At 38.2% G+C, this 23,540-nt stretch overlaps 2 protein-coding genes across 2 annotated transcripts in view; both read left to right on the top strand.

Moving 5' to 3' along the window:
- Positions 1–23,540, top strand: part of SLC24A4 (solute carrier family 24 member 4) — a 410,963-nt gene that overhangs the window by 227,619 nt on the left and 159,804 nt on the right. The window lies entirely within an intron of this gene.
- On the top strand, positions 1,496–20,581 carry GOLGA5 (golgin A5). The gene is made up of 13 exons (XM_075753652.1): positions 1,496–1,659; positions 2,417–3,032; positions 5,834–6,055; positions 7,136–7,355; positions 7,934–8,057; positions 8,877–9,080; positions 10,263–10,433; positions 11,081–11,209; positions 13,036–13,134; positions 14,748–14,973; positions 16,178–16,283; positions 17,557–17,620; positions 19,235–20,581. The coding sequence occupies exons 2-13, from the start codon at positions 2,468–2,470 to the stop codon at positions 19,313–19,315; spliced, it is 2,211 nt and encodes a 736-aa protein (XP_075609767.1). The 5' UTR covers positions 1,496–1,659; positions 2,417–2,467; the 3' UTR covers positions 19,316–20,581.

The raw sequence follows: 23,540 nt of genomic DNA, 5'->3' as shown, positions 1-23,540 counted from the left end.
TTAGCTAAAAGTTACTTGCTGTTCACCTCAACCCCATACACACAAAGCCCTATTAAAAGTCTCCTGTTTATCTGTCAGAAAAGTCAGAATCCTTCTTTCCTCCTGAATGTTCCTTTTATATAATTAATGATAACAAATATTCATAAGTATCACTTGCTGTTGGAGCAGTATTTTATTCCTTGCAGGATGTCAGGAGTGTTCACTTAACAAAAGTAATTTTCAAAGTAATTTTTTCTTCTTTAGGTGGAAGCAAAGCTTGCCCAATCGTGCAAATCTGTCCAAAAAGAGTGCTGAGCACGTTCTTTATGCCAAGCCCCTTGGTTTCAGTGTGAGCAAGTGCCCTTTTTTTGGTCATGCGAAACTTTATCCATGGGGCTTTGAAAAAGGAAATGGGCCACTTCAATTGTCACTAGAAAATGGCCTCAGAAAATCCTGAGAGTTTTCATGGAAGAGAAACCGAAGACTGAAAAAATCGAGACTTTAGAGCTTACATTATTTTTCTAGTATTCTTTTATAAAGGAGTCCCTAAGGATGTGGGAAGCCCTTGTGTTAACCTCAACTAATGTCTCTTCTAAGACTAGTCATAATACCTTATATGAACTCAATCTGAAAAAAAAAAAAGACAATCTCAGTATATTTATTTACCTGTTACCAGAGTAAGTGCACAGCACCTTTCAAGTATTTTCAGCAGAAACAAGGTGATATTAGTGTTATCATACAGGACACATGTATGGGAAGGGTTGTTGCAACAGGGTAAGGGTGAGCCTGGACATTAAATCTTCTGCTAAAAGTTTTGTGAATCCAGGAGGTTAAAAGGACACCTTTAGTTATTTGTATTTGTTGTGTGGCGTGTGTGTATGTGTGTGTGTTTGTATCTGGGGTCCCCATGTTCCTTGGTATCTTACAGTTGCCCTTGAGGATCAGGTCATTCCCTTCACATCTTCCCCAAGTTTTGGAGAACAGGACATAAATGCCCCACGTAGTTTCTTCTGGTCGAAATTCCAATAATTTATTGGCAATATCATGGCCAAGGTGTTTTATTCCAGTGGGCCCATATGATGGTCTGACATCCTGACTTGGGGACCAGAGACAAGAAGGGCTTCCCAGGCCTGGAGCAGGCCAGGGGCACCCTGAATGGGCCACCAGCCGTTTCTGGGCAGTGAGACAGTTTCTGGCAGCTCAAGCAGCCATTTATAAATAACCGTCCTTAAACCCCGTGTCAGGAAAGGCAAGATCACGCTTGGCTGTTTTTAACAGCCACTGCGAAGACCTTCCTTGACCCCTCGCACTGCGGGGCTGGAGCTCCTCCTGCCATCACAAGGCAGCAGTGCAGGGAACCTGACCACTGACACCCGCTCCCGTCAGGGCGGGCCGTTACCAGGAGGGAGGGGCAGGGCGCTCGCCTGGGCTCCTCCCCCTTCCAGGCTCTGCCCCGCCCCCACTGGGCGGGGCTTGACGCGCCGTGCTACCTCACGCAGCTCCTGGCGCTTCCTGCGCCTGCGCACAGCGTCCCGGAAGGCGGCCACGTCTGCCGGAAGATGGGGTTGCACCGCCGAGCCCGGCTTGGGGCCTTGCAGTGACCGTTGCCGCTCGGCGCCCCATTCCCCCCTACCTCCCTCACGATCCCCTCGGGCCGGGGGTCTCCCGCGCTGGGAGGAGGTGAGGCCGGCCTGTGCTGAGGCCTCCGCCGCTCTTGAGGGCCGCCGGGTGGAGGGGGCGGGGGGGCCCGGGCCGGGGACAGACAGCCGTGCTACGGGTGGGCGGGGAGGGGGGGCAGCGGCCATCCTGAGTATCCCTCTCCCGCCCGGCCTCGCCTGCCTCTGCGCTTCCTCCTTCCCGCTCTGGGTGAGCTCGGCCAAGGGGCCCTCCACAAGCCTGCCTTGGGGTGACGGGGCCCTTCCCGGGAGCGGGGATAGAGGCACATGTCGCCTGTTGTAGTCTCGCAGGCTGTTGGTGCAAGTGCAGGTGTGCGCCTGTCTCCCCTGTTGGTGTCACAGAAGGGGCAGCAGGCTGCAAAGCTTGTCAGGGGGAAGTTCCTCCGTCTGTCCCAGATTATGAATCTGCAGGTTAAACATCTAAGGCTTTGTTGTTATCTGTCCCTGTAATAAGCATCTGGCTGCTTTTCCTCCAACTGAGTTTGGTTTTGTGAGGTGCAAGTATGCTTTATTTTCTGTTATTCTTGCAGATTGGCTAGCAGATTAGACACTGACACTTAGTAGGTGCCAGACACAGATATGATGGTCTAAGAGCTAAGCCTTGTTTTTGTCTGTTTTCCTTAGAAACTGATTTGGTTGTAGGAGAAAAGTATTAAAATACTCATAGCATTAATAGATTAACACAAGAGTTCTTCACGTAGCCTGTACATCTTGCCTTATCAACACCAGTCTGATTTGTAATCATTCTATGTCTTTTGCAGCATATGTTCCTGAAATTTTAATTTTGTAGAGTTTGTCAGCAGACTTCCATCATGTCTTGGCTTGCTGATCTCGCTGGAAGGGCAGAGGATCTGCTCAACAGAGTTGATCAAGGAGCTGCATCCGCTCTGAGCAAAAAAGACGCAGCAAGCAGTGCAGTTTATGATAATAAGAATTTGGACTCTGCCAATGAATACTCTGAGTTGCGCCAGCATACTGGAGAACTGAAATACCAGGCGTCATCCAAAGCAGCCTACATCTCCTCAGCAGCTGATAATATTAAACATCAAAAGGCTACAATCCTAGCAGGAACAGCAAATGTTAAACCAGCACGTAGGACATCTTCGGAAGTTGCTTCTCCAGTAGAAAGTGTTTCCACACCCAGAGCTTCCTCACATTTTGTGAGAAGAAAAAAGTCGGAACCTGATGATGAGTTGCTGTTCGATTTTCTCAACAGTTCGGAGAAAGAGCCTAATGGAAGGATGGACTCCAAAAAAGAGAAGAGCAAGGCACCTGTTCTTCAAAATCACTCTCGGACTTCAAGCATTAGTTCTGTGTCTACCAGTACACAGAGTGCAAAAACTACTGAAGACAATTCCATGAGGAGCCAAGGCAATGGTAGTTAAATAGTATTGAACCTAGAGATATTTAAAACCCAAGTATGTCTAGGGTAAAGCTAGGTAATGGATTTACTGTCATTTCATACAGTAGTATGTCAAATGTGTGGAGTATAGCAGGGTTCTTAACATTTTTCCATCACAGGGATAATCTTAGATACCATGTTCATTTGAGAAGCTGCATAATTAATACCTACATCTTTTGTGTTCCCAAACTACCTCATTGCTACTGCTCACCTTGACCTCCCTGAGCTATGACCTAACATCAGCCCGCATACATCCCCACTTAGAAACATAGGCACTGCTGCATTTGTTTGATCCCTCAGGGGCTCTTACCTGTTGTTGCCACCTAGGAGACTGAGTGACTTTCACTAGCTGGTAATGGTGTTGACTGTTGCCCAATGCACCACGTGAGGTGATATGAGGTTTTCTTTGTTCCATGGTGGAAGAGGGGTAAGCTGTCAAACTTACTTGTCCTGCAGAGTAGGAAGTTGGATGTGGATAGGCTGTTGTAGAGCTACAAGCATGAGAGAGCTAGATAGATAAAGCCTTCAGATTTGCCAGTGGTTCATTACTGCAGTCTAAATCGAGATGCCTGAGAGAGCCTCTAGGCCAGATGGTCAAAAGTTGAGGCTATTCTCAAGTCAATGCTGAGGAGAATGTGGCTGGGAAGTGTCAGGAACTTGTGTTCTGTACCAGACTGTCCAATCTATACTCAGTCCTTGCTGTTGCTGTGCTACTTTACTGTTGTTTATGAAATTGAAGCAAATGGTTATGTTATTTCTTAATAATGTAGTTAGAATACTTTATTATTTGTTCAATACTTTGAGCATGTAAAGAATTGTAAATGCCAGTTTTTTAATTACTACATTAAATATGCTGAAAAGTTTTAGATGTAAAAAGGGATTGTTTCCAAAAATGTAAATATTTTTGTATTTCTGGGTTTGCAGTTTTTTAATAAGGTTTAATAATAATAATTCAAATATGTTAGACCTGGCTATATTGGCCTTGCTGATCGATGCTTAAGGAACGTATTTGTTTTGCTCAGTGTGGCCTGTTGAGTTTTCTTTTGAGGATTTTTGAGTAGAGTTTGCATTGTGGAGCTGCTAAATGAGGAAGCACACAATTGTAACACAGAGCATGCTGGTTTCAAAGTTGATTGTATAGCTGTATCTGTGTTATTTAAATGTTCTGCATAGCATCTGTTGAAGTAGCTTATGATACATTAGCTATAGACAAAAACAATTAATGCTATACTTGGTATATTGCTGTGGGTATAATCTAATATGTGCTATAAATGGCTAATTTCTTGCTTCGTTAGCTTCATTAGTCTATTGAGTTTTCCAGACAAAAGAGTAAGGATAAATTGTGTGATAATTTGGAAATTGTGCAAATGAATTAAAAGGAAGTAAATGACACTTCTTAGAGCTGTTCAAACAGGAAAGGGGTTTGAGAAAATGTGGAAAATGTTGCTGTCACTGCTGCACCTTGTTGGTGTGGTGTTGTTCACAATTAATCTGCCCCAGGTCCCTGGCCTCTGGGCGATAGGGGCTGTTGCAATGGTGACGAGGAAGGTGGAGCAAGCTGGTTGGTGATCACAAGGTGAAGTAAATAACATTGTGACAGCTAAATTGCAGTCTTGCTTGGAATTAGTTGCAGTCTGTCCCCCTGGATTTTCAACAGTTACTCATCTGGGACATACTAAATTCAGAAGTAATATTTATCAATCACCTGCTCGTTTACTTATTACATGCTATGTTGTTTTTGTTTTAACACTGCTGCAAAGCTTCCAACTATCTGCACGTTGGAATCAAGACTGTTGCAGTGGATGTATCAGCTTCACAGCGTTAATCCAGGATGCTCTCTCTGTGTGTGTGCGCGCGCATGATGGGGAAGGCTGTTGGTTCCTTCTTCCCTGCAAGGGACTGTTCAGACTACTGCCAGGAGTTCCCTTACTGTTCTCGCTGAGGTTCAAAGATTAAAAAAAAAAAAAGAAAAAGAAAAATCTGTATTTTGGTTTCCATAATCTAGAGAATTGCAGTTTGTATTGGCAGAAAGTTTTTAAGAGTTTGTCAGAGTACATCTACCTTACATTTTTTCATTAGAGAAAGATCATGCTTCTGCTTCAAATCACTGCAGCTTGATTTCTCATAGTAAAAGTGCTTTTGAAAAAAAATATTGAGAGAATTATCATTGCAGAATCAGTAAGGTGATGTTTTGACTGAAATGTTTCTTAATTTTTTTTTTACATAAAGATAACTAAAATATGTAGCTATGTGGCTGAGTTACATAATTAGATTTGATATCAAAATGACTAAGCATAGTCACCTGAACAGATTTTTTTTTTTAAAATAAAATTTACATCTTTGAATCAAAGTCTTAATGGAACACCAGAATGAACTTGAAATAAAAATTCCCCTAGTTAGTTGTTTTGTATATTTAATCTCTTCTGTTATTCTCTCAGCTTCTGAAGACATCTCTAGGCAGCATAGTCATAAAAAACTATCAATGTTTTGAAATCCTAAATTTGACATTGATGTAGTAAGAAATTTTATACCTTCTGTGTCTTGTCTTGCAGCATTAACAAAAACACTGCATGATGAGTGTATACTGCGTAATAGTCCTGTTTTGTGCAACTCCCTTGGGAGAAGCAGCTCCATATTCCGTTTCAATATAAGCTTTTTTTAAAAATTTAGTTTTGTATTATGCATTTAATCACTGATGCAGAACATGGAATTGCTGTTTATATCAAGGCAACTTATAAATACATATATTAGTTCTAACTTGCATCTCTCCATACAGAAACTCCAGACAGTTCAGATTCTGGGCTGGGAGCACAAGGGGATGGCGTGAAGGATTCATCACTAAGTGCAGTAACTAATCCTAGCCTTTCAGCTAATGATGATTTCAAGTCACGTGAGCTGTCCAATCTTCGCCTGGAGAATCAGCTGTTGCGGAATGAAGTTCAATCTTTAAATCAGGAAATGGCTTCATTAATTCAGAGGTCCAAAGAAACACAAGAAGGTACTGTGGCTTGGAAACTAAACTGTAACATATTACTAAAATGCTAGTGAACTAGAAAACAATGCTATTTCTATGTTAGTGTTTCATATTTATAATAAAATCTTTCTAGTTAAATTTGTATGTGTGACTTACCAAGCAAAATGATTCTTGGTTTCAGAGTAGTGAGCTGGGACAAACTAAAAGGCTCGTTCGACTACAAAGATAACACAAATATAGATTAAAATGACACGATCAAGTTAGTTCCAAAACTTACACCTTATTAAAATGGTTTTATCAAATGTTAACAGTGTTAAAATATTTTTCCTGCTTTTTAAAGGCCATTGCAAAATTTGTAATTTTTAAATGAGTAAATTCCTTTAAATATTTCAAAATCTGTCTGCTTTCTGGCTGTAGGTTATAATTTCTGATGCCTAGAAACTGACAGTAAAAATATAAAATTAATTATTTTTGTATGACTTTGCTAGCTTTTTCAAAGCCAAATGAAATGACAAATGTAAAAAAAATGTGAATTAAAAACACTTAAATGATAAGATATAGAGCAGACTGCCACTGTTAGGCATACAGCTGAGGGACCACAGTTTTTTTTCAAAGTAACCATATAAGCCAGAGAATTTTAATTTCCATTGAAGCTTAATATGTGATTTTTGATTAAAACCAGAAGCTTCAGCAAGTAGTCAGGCACTGTTTCAACACTGGTATGTTCTTCTGCTGTTTTTTAGGTTGAGCTCATTGTCACTTTGAGCTGAACAGGATACTTTATGCAGAGATTTCCAAAGGCTTGCTTGCACAGGGCTGTTCAACCATAGGCCATTGCAAGGGGTGGGGCAGGTGAAATTTGTCAGCCACGGTGTGACACAGAATGAAATGCCTGTTTTGAGATTACCTGCAAAATTGTACGGGTCGTGCTCCCGACTGCCAGTCTGGCATATGTTACTTCTAGGTAGTTCATAAAGTTTCAGTGTTACTTCAACTTGGTTGTATGTAATTTCTTTCTTTAAGAAATATGATATGTGCATCTTGACTATTTACAAGACCTTGCAATACCTACTTTTATAAACTTCAAATAAACTTATTTTGTAGAACTGAACAAATCCCGGGAACGGGTCGAGAAGTGGAATGTTGACCATTCAAAGAGTGACAGAATGATTAGAGAACTTCGAGCTCGAGTTGATGATCTGACAGAAGCTGTTGGTGCCAAGGATTCTCAGCTAGCTGTGCTGAAAGTACGGTTGCAAGAAGCTGATCAACTCTTAAGTGCTCGAACAGATGCTTTGGAAGCATTGCAGAGTGAAAAATCACGGTACTTCATAATTTCATACTTTGCAATTTGCAAATAGTAATAGCTTTGAAAATTCAGGGGAGGTAACTTAATCTCTTTAACAATAACAGTGAAGAAACTAATGGGGAAGAGGATTGTGTCGAGATTTGAAATACAAGGATTAAAGTTTGCTCTGAGCCTGTTATATCATAGTTGGCAGTGGAAACAGGGCAAATGAATATTAAGTAGGGGCAATTGCCACCTGATTATTCAAATGCATTTTGTATAAAGTATTTATGTTTGTGTCAGAGGCATGAAGCTGAAGATCTCGAGAAAAATGTTTTTGTCTTGAAAAATACATTTGCTTATCCACAAATATAAAGACTTTTCTGACTTACCTCAGCACCGGGTTATGAATCTGCAATTGGATACTCCAGAATACAGGTCAGGGAGGGGCTGCATGAGTCACTGACTCCAAGCCTCACACCTGTAGCCAGCTGTATTCAGTAATTTACTGGGTAGATTTTCAAGGCTGGTCTGAAAACCAGGTAGTCATATTTCCACCTGAAAATCACACTAGATTTCTTCTTTTTAAATTAATACATATATCGCTCTTTCAGGATAATACAAGACCACAGTGAAGGGAGCAGTTTGCAAAATCAAGCCCTTCAAACTCTTCAAGAGAGACTGCGTGATGCAGACTCCGCACTCAAGCGAGAGCAAGAAAGTTACAAACAAATGCAGGTTAGATGTGAAGAGTAAGGAAGAGTTTCCAACTCTACTTTTGAGATCGCATCTGCGAGGTTCCAACTGCTGTCTCTTCCCTTTGACTTCAGTTGCTGTTCAGAGTACTAAGTGCTTGGAGGGATGTGCTGTCTGCTGCACTAAGTATCCTTGTGATGCTAGTTTACTACTTAGATGTTATTTTGAAAGCTTCATGATTAGAAGTTTTTGAGGATTAATGCTCATAATTTTTACTGGGGTTTTTCATGCTAACTTTAATGTTAAAACATGTTTTAAAACTACATCAATAATCAGTTTAGTTTTCCATGCTATGTTGTTACACAACAAATTGTTACACAATTTTAATACGTAATCTTAATATTAAGCTGGAGGATCGCTTCTATGGTAAAGATGTGAGTACATCATTGCTAGAGACTGCTTTCCACACTTAGCTTGGCCTTCGTTATGTATAATAGCATCTTTGAAAACTTTAATCAGCATCTACTTTTTTTTTCTTCAAACTACATCAAAATATGGTAGACTACATTTGATAATATCTTTTGAGGGGGAAGCTTGCGTTTTGTTTACCAAATAAATGTAAATAATAGGAAGAGTGATTTCTGATGAGGAAGAGAAATGCATATTTTTACTGATATTATTTAGGACTTGATTAAGCAAACAGGATTTCTTTCCACATAGCACTAATGCATCATTAAGTTGAAGATGGTAGATAGGAGGTGTTGTTTCATGTATAGTTGCTTTTAAGCTTTCTTCTTTCCTTTCTAGGTTAAAGTTGAGACTGTGTTTAAACACAAAGTATTGTTTCTTTATTGCTAATAGAATGAGTTTGCAGCTCGTCTAAGTAAAATGGAAGCAGAACGTCAGAACTTGGCAGAAGGGATAACTGTAGCAGAAAGAAAGTATTTAGATGAAAAGAGGCGAGCTGACGAACTTCAGCAGCAAGTCAAAGTAACCAAAAACCACCTAGAATCTACAAAACAGGAACTGACAGACTATAAACAGAAAGCTACTCGCATACTCCAAGTAAGCACTTGTGTAAAGAAATCCAGTTTGATTTGTTTGCTTAACTCTTTTAAGGTGTTATGCTTCAAATAATCTGTGAGTTTTTCATGTGAGCTGTAATATATTTTGGGGCATATTTATAATGATACTTATACAGAACAGCTACCAGCCTGCATTTTGTACCTCTCAAATTTAAGTTTACCGATTGAGTTAAGTAATTGAAATGAAAGTTCAGGTCCTGAGCTTAAATAAAAATCCAACTGAACTGTTGCGCTTATTGTGCAATGTCTGTCACTGTGTTCTGCATCCAAGAGTCCAATCTTAGGCAGATAGATAAATAGATGTAACCTACAATTTGTTCCACACCTGCTATTCTTGAGGCAAGAATATTGCTCTATTCTACTTGAGGCTGAAGCATAGCATATAATGCATATTTATGTATAAACCAAAGAAAATATTTTTATATATTCTGAAAGGTTGCATGTGATGAGCGTTATATAAACAATGGCAAAATTAGGTGTTTTGAGCAGAGTTCTACTTAATTTGTCAAAGATACCAAATCCAAACGTGGTCAGTTTGAGTTTTGTTTATAAAAGTTACCAAAATGTTGAAGATAAAGGTGTCTGTTTAGAATAATTAATTTAGTCTGATATCCAAGGACAGGTTTTAAATCATCTTGATAAATACGAGAAGCATGAGATCAGAAGTCAATGTTGAGCTAACATTAGGTTGACTCTGAATAAAATGGTTCATCCTCTTTCCCAGAAGAGTTACTGCTGTGTTTGACTCTTACTTGGCTTTGTTAGCCGGAGAAACGATGGACTGAAAGGGGGTCAGTTTTGTCTTTAGTCTCTGTTAGCGTCTGTCTTCTCTCTTATGGTAGCTGGAAAGCCAGAATTGTTATCCATGACATGTTTAATATTCCAGATGCTTCTAAAGAGAAAAGCTGTACTCTTCCTCAGATAACACAGGCTTTCAGTAAATCTAGTCTCATAGCATACAGAAAGTCAGAAAAATTATCAGTAGGGAAGCATTTTCATTTTAAAATGTGTAGAGGCATTACTAACTTGGCTAAAAGAACAGATACAGCAGTTCTTTTACTGTATATCTACACTTGAATTTTAGAGCAAAGTCATTTTGGCATATTCTAGTTGAGCACTTGTTAAATACTGCAGTAAATAATATATTAATGTATTATTTCAGTCTAAAGAAAAGTTGATAAACAGCTTAAAAGAAGGCTCTGGTATTGAAGGCCTGGATAGCAATACTGCAAGCACAATGGAACTAGAAGAACTGAGACATGAGCGAGACACTCAGAGAGAAGAAATACAAAAACTAATGGGGCAAATACAACAAATGAGAACAGAGCTGCAGGTAGCTATGTTTATGTACGCGTGTATTTGTAGTTAACCATGCACAAAGGACTGTTTTCTTGTATACTTTGGGGCTGTTGCTTCTTGTGTTTATTTGACCTAGTATTAAAATAAACCAACTTTTGTTCAAGGTGAGACAAGTGCTTATTGATACCCCGTTTATTTCCACGTCAGGTCATGTGAGAAGAATGCTATAGATACCACTTCTCTCTTCCCTTACTACTGTGTGCTCCTTCTGAAGGAAGCATTTCTTTCCAAACAACGGTGGGGATTTCTCTAAACATCACCTATATCCTTTTCTGCCAGGGCTACTAATCCTTGAAGCAACTGTAATCCGAGTCGTCTGCTGGCATAATTGGCTCAACCAAGCAGTTGCACGCAAGCCTACTTTACACAGCTTTAGCCTGTAGACAGTAGAAGGAAAAAAGTGGAGGCTTTTCATGTTCCCAAAATGCATTTATTTTATTACTATATTAGTAAAAATATTCTGTATAAAATGACAAAATATCATTTATTCAATACACCCTCATCTTCATTTTCCTTTGAAGCAGTATTTCTTTATTGCTAACTCTTTTTTTGCTGTTACCTATGACAGATTGCAGTATTGTTTGAATGTTAGTGAAACTGTAACATTTCTGTTCATTTCAGGATATGGAGACTCAGCAGGTAAGTGAAGCTGAGTCAGTTAGAGAGCAGCTTCAAGACCTCCAGGAGCAAATAGCAGCACATAAAATGGCCAAGCAGGAGGCAGAAGCTGAAGTAGAACGGCAAAAACAGGTAAGGAATTCTTGAAACCTGGTTGGTCTTTTTTAGGCCTCATATGGTGTGATCAGGAAAGCATTTGGCTTAGGAAGAGAGTAGCTTATACAGTATTTGGGTTATTTTTTGTCTAGTATTCCAAAGAAATCACCAAAAGCATAACGATTGTCACTAGGCCAAAGCACAACCAGTACTAAGCAATGGACAGGGCCTTCTGGCTACTCCTGAGAAACAGAGAACTCGCTGATGTATTAAATAATAGACCTTACCCTAGGGAGTGCACAAAATTGATCAGGAGCTTAAATTTTATTCAGCAGGGCAACAATAGGGATATAGTTATGTTTGTGACCATTATTTGTATCAAGAAACTCAAATACTATAAGTCATTGCAGTGGAACTTCCTGTGCTCAGTTACTACATAAGACTTGGCTCGTAAAACAATGTTATTGTAGTACCAATTCATAGGTTATTTTTTTAATCCACTTGTTACTTAGTTCAGAATCTAAATGTTGTTACTTCCAAACTGCTCTCTAACACAAATTGCTGATAAAATTATATTAATGAATTTTGTCAAATTGTGTCATCTTTTTAAGCAAACTCCCCCTTGATTTAAGCAGTTTTGTGCTAAAAAGAAGGGGAGGGGAAAGGCAAACTCATATTTTATGTGAACAAACTTATTATTCAGTAGAAATCAGACAAATGTTTTGTACCCTATTAAAAAATTTCTCTGTAAGAAAAAGCTCATGTAAAGAGAATTAATAATGAGGAAAGCAGGAGAGTACACTCTTATCTGCTGGGAACAGTTTATCTTATAGGATTATCTGTCCTTCCAGAAATTACATTTTAATGAGATGTTAGCAGCTTGAACTAATTAAAAGGCAGGACTTGAGGTCTGTTCTTGATGGATAGCTGATGTTTATTATATCAAAGCAGATGGTAGATTGTATTTTGTTACTCCTGCCCTTCTGAGGGGTATATTTTAAGTCAATACTACATATAGAAAAGGTGAGGTGAATTAAAAAATAAAAAAAAGCATTAGCAGTTATTACAGAAACTGGAGTATTTCTTTTGATGACACACATTTACTTGTGCTTTTAAAGTAATTGTGTGCATTGATACTTAATACAATTGCCGTCTGTTCTATCTGGGAATTCCTTTCACTGTTGCCATAAGGTGTCTGAGACTGAAGATGGAAAATAAGTAGAGGTGTTATTTCTTGTACATCTGATGGTTTGATGGGAGAATAGGATTATCTGTTTTCTGTAGCAGCTGACAGCTGAAGTGATACAGTGATTTGAAGACTGTCTTAATTTAAAAGATAAGCATGACAGGTTTTTAAGTCGGAGTTTAAATAGCCACTAAATCATGGGAGTAACAAAACTTAGATTTGCTGTTCAGTAAGTTGTCCCTTACTAATATTCCTTCCCCTTTCACATTCGTTATGTTAATTTATCTTAAACTTTAAAGGAAGACCTTTGTCATATGGAATTATAGATAGATATGACAAGTTTTTTTAAACACTTTTAAAAAATGGTATCTTGGATTGATGGGTTTATTTTAGGAATACAGATTTCTTCCCCAAAGTATTTCCTAATTGTTTAAGTTACATTATTGACATCATTTCAAGATAGCATTTTAATAAATGTTGAGAGTATAAGGAAGATAAATCACAGTCCCAGTGAAATTGTGTGACTCTTAGTAAACTAGTCTGGATTCGAAAGCTGGAGAGAGACTCTTTACAAGGGCATGTAGTGAAAATACTGTGAAACTCTAGATATAAGAATATGTCTCAAAATACATACATGTATAAAATCCTTTATTTGTGATTGTGATACATTTTATAGGAACTCCATTATACTGAAGAAGAATTGTATCGAACAAAGAATACTTTGCAAAGCAGAATAAAAGACAGAGAGGAAGAAATTCAGAAGCTCAGAAATCAGGTGCTGTGTGGGTATAGAAAATAGCTTTATCACTTTCAATTATGAAAACAGTGATGACAACTATTAATTTGAACTGTACAAAAGAAACATAAAGGCTCTACTAATGAGTTACAGAGTGGAGTTTTGAGTGGAGGGAGTACCAGAAGGGAACCATGAATTAATGACTAGCTTAATTTATAATTGCATGTGCTTTTGTCTTCTAGGGGGGGAAAAAAATCAGCCTGTTTCCCAGCTAGACCTGATGGGGTGGTGCTGGATCAACATTCTTTCTGAAAACTAAAAAAAGTCATTGGTGCTTGATTACATCATTGTGATTTCTGTAAAGAGCCTTTTAACTGGGCATAAGAACATAAGTAATGTCCTACAGACTCAGTGATCCATCTAGCTCACTGTTCTATCTTGGACAGTGGCAATGGGGCCAGCATATGAACCCGGCTGCTTTCTTCACTCCCTTGTACTTGCTCAGCATCAGCAGTTGGATTAGGGACGTTAGTGTTTAAGTACCTACTAAGTCCCACCAGTACATTTATGGACCTATTTTCCTTGAATCAATCTAATCCCTTTTGCAACCTTCTGATGCTTGTCAGCCTCCACAGCCTCCTTGGGCAGCATGAAGGCATAGGCCTCATTTTGTGTAAATTAACTTAGCGTAATGAAAACTAGTCTATATGTAGAGAAATTGATAGTATTGAGTCAATTATGGTCAGCTGTACAGTTACAGTGTCAGAAGATTTGGAAGCTGCTGTGTTTTGATACAAATTTCTTGAGCCTGTTGGCGGATGATTCTTCTGGTAATACTGGCTTCAGGACTACCTGCACCTCCCCTGGTGCATTGCATCTAATTTATATTTTTGATATCTCACTGGCTCTGGTTCCTGCTGATTCTGGGTTTTTTTTCCATCATTGAAGCTACAACTTTGTGATATATGATGCTAGAAGTGGCTGAGGTCCAAGACTGTAGTGAATAGACAAGCTATTGCACATATGGCTAATCTGGAGATTCCCATTTGCTTTAAATGTTTTCTGCAAATTGAATGACATGATCCATGTCTTCATTTGCTGTCCTTGCAGTTTTTATTTGCTAGTACAATCATGTTTTCTGCCTCAGTGCTCCTCAATTCTTCTGCAACGTATCCTGCATTTTCACCATTTTCATTCAAGCTTTCCTGTAGAATGGCATCACATTCTCCCCGTTTGTACTGAGTTTTTCCTTCCTCACTTGAAAACATTTTATGTACTCACTTGTTTTGTGAAGTTGCAAGTATGATGGCCAGACTGGTTTATCTTGCTATTGTCATGCCTACCATTTAAACTCAGCTCTGAGGCATAGCATTGATTTTTGTGATCAAACTTAGGATTATACAGAAATGTTCATATGATTAGGAATACATCTTTACATAGTTTCTTGTGTCATGTACAATCTTGTTTTAGCAACTGTTGAAATGAAGTTTCTTCTTTATTGTGCTCATTGGTGATCATTTTGATAGCAGAATTTTTATGGGATAATACTATGTGGTAACTTGGTTCTTGGAGGGCTTAGATTTTTAGAGTTTTGTAATATGTCAGTCGGTCAGACTTTGAACTTACTCTGGTTTTTTTTCTTTGTTTTTTAGCTCACAAACAAGGCTCTAAGTAGTAGTAGTCAGACCGAATTAGAAAATCGGCTTCATCAGCTGACGGAAACACTAATTCAGAAACAAACCATGTTAGAGAGCCTGAGCACAGAGAAAAACTCACTTGTCTATCAACTGGAACGACTTGAGCAACAGCTGAAGGCTATCCAAGGCACTAGTACTAATGGACCTTCCATTAATATGGCAGGCATTGATGGTGCTGAAGGTAAATAAGGAAATATAATACTTAAAATTCTGTCCTTTCTCCAGTTCCGGCTATTATATTTCCTAATGCCTTTCCCTGAAAGTCTGAGTTCATAAGGAAAAAAATGCTGAAAATATGCAGCTTACGCTGGAGACCTTATCAACAGCAGCCATTAGCATAAAAAAAACCCAGAAGCTCCTTTTTATGTTTAAATGACTTTAAGTAAACTTAATAAAGCCAATTTCATCTTTAATTCTCAATACTATGGTACTATTGGAACAATCATTTACAAATCCTGTTGCAGGTGTAAATAAATCTGTCTTTTGGGGTTTAAACTGAATGCCAGAAGCAGGACTTAAGTCGTCCCTTGTAAAAAGGGTTTGGGAGGTGAGCAAGAATGAGATACTTACTTTTGAGAATTGATCGGAGTTCTGATTGAAATCAATTTGCTCCTTGCTTTCTCTATTTCTTGAAAAGCAGCTTAAAATACTGTGGTTCCGCTGAGGTTGGTTTGTCTGTACTGTGTGGTGATTATCCTGCATCTGTAGGAGAACTTCAGCAGTTGATCCATGGTTTTGAAATGTTATTTTTCAAAGTCAAAGTTTGTAATTTTGTATATATGGTAAGTAACTTGAAAAGCAATGGACAATTACTAAGAGGTGTAAAGTGACAATCCAAACTTTCCTTTCTCTGCTTATGAAAAACCTTTAAAGAAATAAGGCAACAAATTTGAAATATATTTCCTTTTGGCTTGTTTTTAAGTAACTTCAAGTAAGCTTAAGTTTAGTTGCACAAAGATGACATTATCTGAGAATCTTTTTTTTTTTAATAAATTTTTGGAATATACAAGTTAGTATCAGAAAAGCTATCGGAGTTTTACTGTATGAGAAATAAAAGCAAATGGAGAAACTGTGACAGTATCATAATTTTATACACCTTATAACAGAATTATTATTACATGATAGAATTGAATATCAAGATGTCCATCTAGAGAACTAAAATGAATTTTAAAAATATACAAAATTAAAGAAACATTTGACTTGATTGTAAGTTTATCAAGAATGCTGCCCTCAAAACACACTCCTCTCCCCTTAGCAACAGCACTAACAAATCACTATTTTTATATTATGTTTTCTTTGTTATACGCTATCGATTTCTTTTACTTTAAAACCAGCTAAGATGTTGTTTGACTAATGAGGTTTTTTGCTTTTTTCCCTTCAAATAGGTGCCCGTATGCGTAATGTTCCTGTTCTGTTTAGTGACATGGATACTAACGTGGCAGGAATGTATGGGAGAGTTCGCAAAGCTGCCAGTAGTATAGATCAGTTTAGGTAAGAGTGTCCCAAGGAAATATGTTTTGTAATTGCTGGAATCCTTTTGCAGTTTTCAAGTGACAGACCTTCTGTTTTGAATTGCTTCTGTGAAGGTAAAAGTAAAAAATAATGAAGCTAAAGTACAGTATAAATTACTATCTATTGATGTAGTTCACTTGTGCTTTCCAATGGTATTAATATCCTTGGGCTTTTGCAAATTATAGTCAATTATTTAAACAATGCCCTTGTAGATTTTGATACAAGGGAATCGCTAAACTATGTACAAACCCTGTAACCTTTTTCATTACCATCTTCTACCTTTTTCACTTTCAGAGGTTTTGACTGTGTCTGTGATGAACACTGTGAATTAGTGAGGGAGTATCATATGTATTCTTTTACTCCTGTTTAGGCATCCTGATGAAGACAAGATTCTGGGTTCTGACCCAGTGCAGCTGTTTACCTTGAAAGATAATCTGTTTGAGGAGTTAGTAAACAAAAATCATTCTGGATCCAGCAAAAGACTTGCTTTGATTCCTTTTCTGAGCAGTTAGGTTAATTGTCAATACTGACAACAAAGGTCTGCTCCAAAACTTGAATCAAATGCCAATAGAAAACAGAATTAAGTAATATTTCTTGAAGCTTTGAAAGCAAGATACCTTGATAGATAGTCCTTTATGCTTCCGTAGTACTTTAATTTCATTGTGAAGAATATCAGGATTTCCATGATTGGGACCTATTACATGTGATGTTTTAATACTAAACTTTGGCACTATCATACTCACTTCAGTACACGTGTGGGTTTTTTTAACTGATGTTACGGAGCACACATCTAATGCAGTATGCTTTGTAGCACTGTAGCAGCAAACTTCCAAAACCCATGTCCTTTTTATCTAGTGAAATATAAGGCATGTAGTGATCTATTAGTTTTTTCAAAGGAATCTAAGGTTTTAGTTGCTTAAATCTTTTTGAAAGATTCATGACAGCGCCTCAAGTAACAGAATTTGACAAATATATAGCATACTTGTGAGTTTTAAAATACCTGTACAACTCTTAAGTCTTAGCTCTTTTCACAAACTGTGAGCTTAGCATGTAACAGGAAAAACTTAGGAGAATATGGTTTATTGTCTGAATTCTGAATTTTCTCATTCCATTTAATGTCTTGAATACATGAAGTAAAATTCAAGTCAGAAACAAAGACATGTTTGAGTTTGTGGTGGTTGAAGCAAGAGGAGCAGGAATTTATTGCTCAGTGCTAACTTGTGCATTTTGTTTTTCTCTTGTATTTATGTAGCATTCGGCTGGGAATCTTTCTAAGACGGTATCCCATAGCAAGAGTCTTTGTAATCATTTACATGGTGAGTAAGCTTTATTTAAAGAAGTTTAATGCAACATTTCTATAGGCAGTTTACATAATACTTATTAAATTGCAAGATGCTTGATGTTCAGAAGGCTGTATAATTAATTTTAACAACTCAATGTATTTTTTTGTAAAGCAGACTGAATAGTACTTACATAACAGCATTTTGGAGTCCTGTTGCTTGGCAGTTTTCAGGTTTCCCCAGCAATTCTTACTATAGCAATCTTAATGACATTTATATAACTGCCATTTAAAAGATTGTAAAAGTAGAGTTTTAGTACTAAAATACAGAATGATAGTGACCTGTTGCCAAGGTTAACCCACCACACCTGTGTGTACTGCATTTAGGAAAACCACATCTGTTATAGCTTTTTTAATATTTGGCACTTCACTTTTTGTTCAGTGACTAATAATCACACTTCTCTAGTAGCTGGAAAAGTAGCAAGAAAAGTTTTTCCTGCTAAACTTAAATAAGTAATAGAAAGTTGCTCATCCATACCAGGTGAGATTGTCAGACTTGCAATTGATAAAAATTAAATTCCTCCATTTTCCACTGGAGGGCAGCTGTCTGTCGGTTTAAGTGGCCTGTGGTAAGGAAGATGTGCAGTCTGTGCTGCTTGAAAATATTCCACTAGTTGAGCCTTTGAGTCTTTGAAATGAAAAAAATTTTAAGAAGTTGTTTGAGAAGGCATAATGATTCTTCTGAACAGAGTTTCTGAGAACACCTGTCACTATTACAGACACACATGAATAAAGAAAATGACAGTTTTCCCCGCAACTGCTTCTTCCAGCCTACTTTGTACTGGAAGGAACAGGGCTGTTTAATTCCTAACCTCTCTCTTTCTTCCTGTTCCTGACCTAGACTTATTGATATATGAATAAAATGCTTTGTACCAAAACACCGAAGACTTCTGCCACCTAAGCTACTCTCTGAAGTGAAACTCAATGATGGTTACATAGGAGCTGTGTATTGGGCAGTCAGTGGCAGTCACCCTTTTGCAGCTTGAACCTTGTCACTTGAATTATTGTTTTTTTAAAGGAAATGTAGCTTATGTATTCTATCGGTTATCTCCCTTGTAGCACCCCCAGCAACTTCTATTCTAATTGGATGGTTTCAGCCAAATTTGAGTGACAATTAACATTCCTAAAAAGTTCATAAAATTGCCTCAAATCAGTGTTTGTGATAAGGAAAGCAGAACTCACCTGTTTTACACAGCCTGGTATCAGCCGGTTGGCACAGGAGTAGTGGCTTACCAGTCACTTGAGGCACATCACATCGTGTACTGGCTGGGGGCTGGCTATCACAGAGAACAGCTGGAGTTACTGGGGCATGGAGGGAGAGAGAAGCCGGAGGGCATAAATCTGTAGGAAACCAGGCTGCTTTAGTTTTGCTGTTTGTGTAAAATCTTTAGTTTTCTGCAAATGGCTTCTTCAGAATCTGACTCAGCATTTCATTGTGCAAATAAGAATTCTTTTTTAGGAGTATCTGAATAATATGAAAAATATTTAATCAAAATATTTCTACAAAATAGGTTTTATTAGCTCTCATGTTTACTGCTGCTGTGAATGATTGTCAGTGCTGATAAGTTAATTCTTTCCTTTCTTTTTCCAGGCATTGCTTCATCTCTGGGTCATGGTTGTTCTACTTACCTACACCCCGGAAATGCATCATGACAGTCCCAGTGGCAGATAGACTGAGACAGAACCATATGCTGTGCTAATGGTATTCGGACTGGCAGTGTCTTTAGAATAATCAGTCCTGAAATATCAGCAAACTTTTGCTCATGTTTTTTAGGAAGAATGAAAACCATCATGCCAGATTTATCACTACTTTTCAAATACATGTATAATACTATGTAGCTTTTTCAGTATACCTAAAGGAGCGTCACTTTCCTGGAGAAATAAAACTATTAAGCTATGGTTAGCCTTTCTGTTTTGTGTAGGCCTTCTGGTGGTTAGTGTAAAAGATAAGGGTTGCACCTACAGAGCAATGCAAGGATTTCTGAAGTTACACATACTTATGATACAGACTAGTTTAGATCATACTGGATGTGGGCTATGGTCAGGTAATAAACTGTACTTAGCAATTTAAATAAACTTTATTCTTTCTGGTTTCTTTCAGTCTGCTTTTGCACTTCTGATTTTAACTTTGTAAATAATAGGCTTTTCCTTAACATGTTAAACCGAAAAAAGGAGAATGGATTGGTGCAATATCTTTTTGTAAATAAGTTTAAAAATAAAATATTATGCATTCTTAGCTTTGTACTTCTAGTGCAATAGATGTATCTTCCCTACCAGCTGAATAGTGGCACTGCCTATTTAAAGGCTGGTATTTTAGCTTTATTAGAGAGAGAGATGATTCAAACTCTTTAGAAATAATGGTGTTTCTTTTTATATATTTTAACTGCATTTTCTTATACCTCTCATTATTGCGTGTCTTAATCAGATCTTATATTCATTGAAATATTTATTTTCTAAAGCTTTGGGTACTTAATTAAAGCTATTTCTATACAAAAATCTTATCAAAGCATCAAAAATTTCTCATGTCTAAACACTTACCAAATATACTAATAAACCATCAAATATTTATCATAAACTCCGTAATACCAAACCAAACCTACTGTAATAGTTCTATCGTTAGACCGTGGCACTCTGTAATTACGAATTCTCAATACGTAATTACACAAGGTCACTTTCTTTCCCTAAGAAATTTTTTGGTTTCGTGCGTGGTGCCCAAAGCTGAGTAATGAAAAGAAGACTACAAGCAATTTGTCACAGTTCAGTTTTCATGTGACTTGAACACACTAAGCGTTAGTCCTGTGCACGAAGTCTGTCATGTGAACTCCTATGGAAATGTTACAGTAGACAAATGACTGTATTGCTGCTCTGATTCAGATCTTGCAGAGAAAACTTGAAATGTTTTGATGAACTAAGTAATAAAGGAGAGCGTTTACTGCAAGCTGTGTCCCTGCCCTCTGTCACATATGCTGCACTTTGCCTAATTTCTGTTGCCTGTTTTGTTTTCAATTCTGATACTAAAGCCACTTTTGAACCCTGGGGAGAGCTGATTGCTATAGAGGAGATCAGGTAAGGTCCTTTCTACAGTCTCTCTATACAGGTGCACTTTTTTCATTTAAAACCTCCAAACCACCTAATTTTGGATGCTCCAGTGTATTGTGACAATTTGGGGGGGGAACATTCTTAGTGGTATAAATCCCTTACAGCTTTGCTGACATCACACCAACTGCACATCTGTTTTTGCTTCCTTTCTCCCTATGTTCTTCTCATTTTCCTTCCTTTTTGATATTTCTTTTTTTGAGAGATCACCTCTTGGAATTCACAGATTTAGAAAAAAGCAAACCACACCAACAACTCCCCGCTCCCCTGAAACCAAAACTCCAAACCTCTAACTTAGTAAAGCCACTTCTAGGACCCTTTATCATAGGTTAGTGTTCTTCAGTTCTTCCAGATTTTATGCTAGAAATTTTACAGAGTTAAGCACTGAAAGATTCCTGCTGACTTTTGCCTTCGAACTAGACTCTTGTATTCCAGCATCAGTTTGGGCTTAGCTAGTGTTGAACCCTGTGATGGCTTATTGCGAATAATGGCTTTAGGGCAGGGCACCGGAGTAGCATCAGCCTTGTGTTCCTGACCTCTGTGTGTGTTGCTCTTCCTGGTTTTATTCCTTGTCCATAAAATGATGTATAACAAACTCTTCTTCTTGCAACTTCAGTTCCTTTTTTTTTTTTTTTTTAACACTTGTAAAAGAAGGGCACAGCTGTTTGAGCACCTGGTTATATTTTGATTTTAAAAAGGTGTAATGTTAACAACCAAACTGTGAATCGGTTTGTTTTCACCTAGTAAAAAACCTGGAGGTAGGCAGCTTATAGTTGCAATTCCTTGCCAGACAAAAGGCTGTTCAGTGTGAAGAGTAACATGGGATCAGAAAACAAATGCTGCTGTGCCACTAAAGACTATACTACACCTCATGTAAACACCTTCAAAGCTCCCTTTAAAGCATAGAAGGATATGAAAAGCCTTGATGATGGTGTTAAACTGTTTTAGAGCTATACAAGAAATACTTGAAGCTTTTGTTTAAACACAGTGGGGTTTTGTCCCCATAATTCATTTTAATAAGCTGCACATGATGCAGTGCAAGAGCACACAAGACTCTGTGATGGAGTCTATCTGAATATAAATGTCAACTTTTGAGCTGAATGCTAAGATATACTTCCTGCCTCCAACCAGCAATGTTGGGCTCCGATGTCATCTGTGTAGATTTGCGAAGTGTGCCACAGCTATGGGTGAAAGGTGACATAAGGACACCATTTCAACAAGCAGCTCCTAATGGTGTCAGGAGGTTGCTTTACTGAACAGATGGCTTTGGAGGGAACAAGAAGCTTCTGTTAGCCTATATCTTAAGTGGTGGGAGGATATTCCAAGTGCCAAGTCTGTTCTTGAGGTACTATCGTTCTACTGGGCAGTTAAACTACCCTGACTTTCGAGACCAGCATAGCAATTTCAGGTTTTAAAAAAATATTTTACAAATGCTGAGCCTATCTTTCCATGCTCTGTAGCCTAGCACCAGAAATAAATGGCCATAATAAGAACTTGCAGAAAATAGGAATATCTGTCTCCCAGCTGTCTCACTGTCTTGAGAGCACAATACACTATTGTGTGGATGAAGAAAAGTCCTTTTTCATTTCCTTCCTGCTAGGACTGCAACTGCTCCAGATACCAAGCATACACCTTGAAAGAAGAAAAAAGATGAAAAATGAGGAAGAGAGGGTTGATAGGGAGCATAAGATTATTTATTTATATTTATTTTCCCCCTCCCCATTTATGCTCAGTTTATGTGCTATGGTCAGAAGGACAGAGTGCATTATGCTGCCTTTCTGGAAGGGGGTGAGAGGAGATGTCCCCTCTGCGATGGCCGGCTGTGGGCTTGGGGGGAGCAGCTGGCAGACTGCTGGCAAGGGTGGGAGCTGCTCAGGCAGAGGAGGCTGCAGAAGGAGGTGAGATGAGTAGCAAGAGCAAGACTGCTCTTTATCTGATATTTTGCAGCCTAGAAAAGGCTTATTTCTTTCAGATGCTGGTGATCTTGGTACACATTCAATTAGGTAGATGTACTCGGTGCCAGATTTGGATTTCTGCAAAGGCGGGCTTTGTGTAAATACTGACAAGCCCCTGTGTGGCAATGAACTCTTATTTACTGTCTTGGTTTGCTGATATCTGATCTCTGCTTTATTTACTGTGCTAGGTCAGTTCGTATGTATACCAAGACCCTGTATGAAGGAAGTGACTTTATTCCTTCATTGCAGATAACATTAACAGGGGGGAAATCAGACTTGCATGGTAATTTACTTACTAATTTCTCATCAGTATAGATGAGACAGATGTTGCTTTACCACAGAGAATGGATTTCTTTGCTTCCCTCCTTTGCTGACCGATTGTGGCCTGGTTGTAAGATTTGCTGTGAATGTGTGGCTAGGTATTTAGCCATGAAACTGTAAGGCAATTTTTATGAATAATACAGAGAATTCATTAGAATTTCAATTGCTTTCCTCTGTATGTTCCCGTCTTGCCCTATGGCTTGAGTTTAGAAAGCCTTGACTTGGAAACTGGCAAACAGATGTCAACAAACCAGAAATTATGAGTTGAATAGTAGCTCCCAAAACTATCTGCATTATTCTAATAGGCGTCCATGTGCATGCAATCATATAAATAATTTCTTTAGACATATAGTTTCCTTTCAGATATGTACTCATGAATTTAATTTGTATCTTATGGTGCATGTTGGGCTGCTGGCAGAACTGGACCCCACAAACAGCAGAATAATCTTCCGAGCTCTCCCTGCCTAATGTTGCTTCCCACCAATATTGCTTGAAATAAACTCTTGTGTATCAAGGAGTCAGTGC

The sequence above is a fragment of the Balearica regulorum genome, chromosome 5, assembly GCF_011004875.1.
Source record: "Balearica regulorum gibbericeps isolate bBalReg1 chromosome 5, bBalReg1.pri, whole genome shotgun sequence".
Lineage (NCBI taxonomy): Eukaryota > Metazoa > Chordata > Aves > Gruiformes > Gruidae > Balearica > Balearica regulorum.
This window is presented reverse-complemented; position numbering and strand designations above follow the sequence as displayed.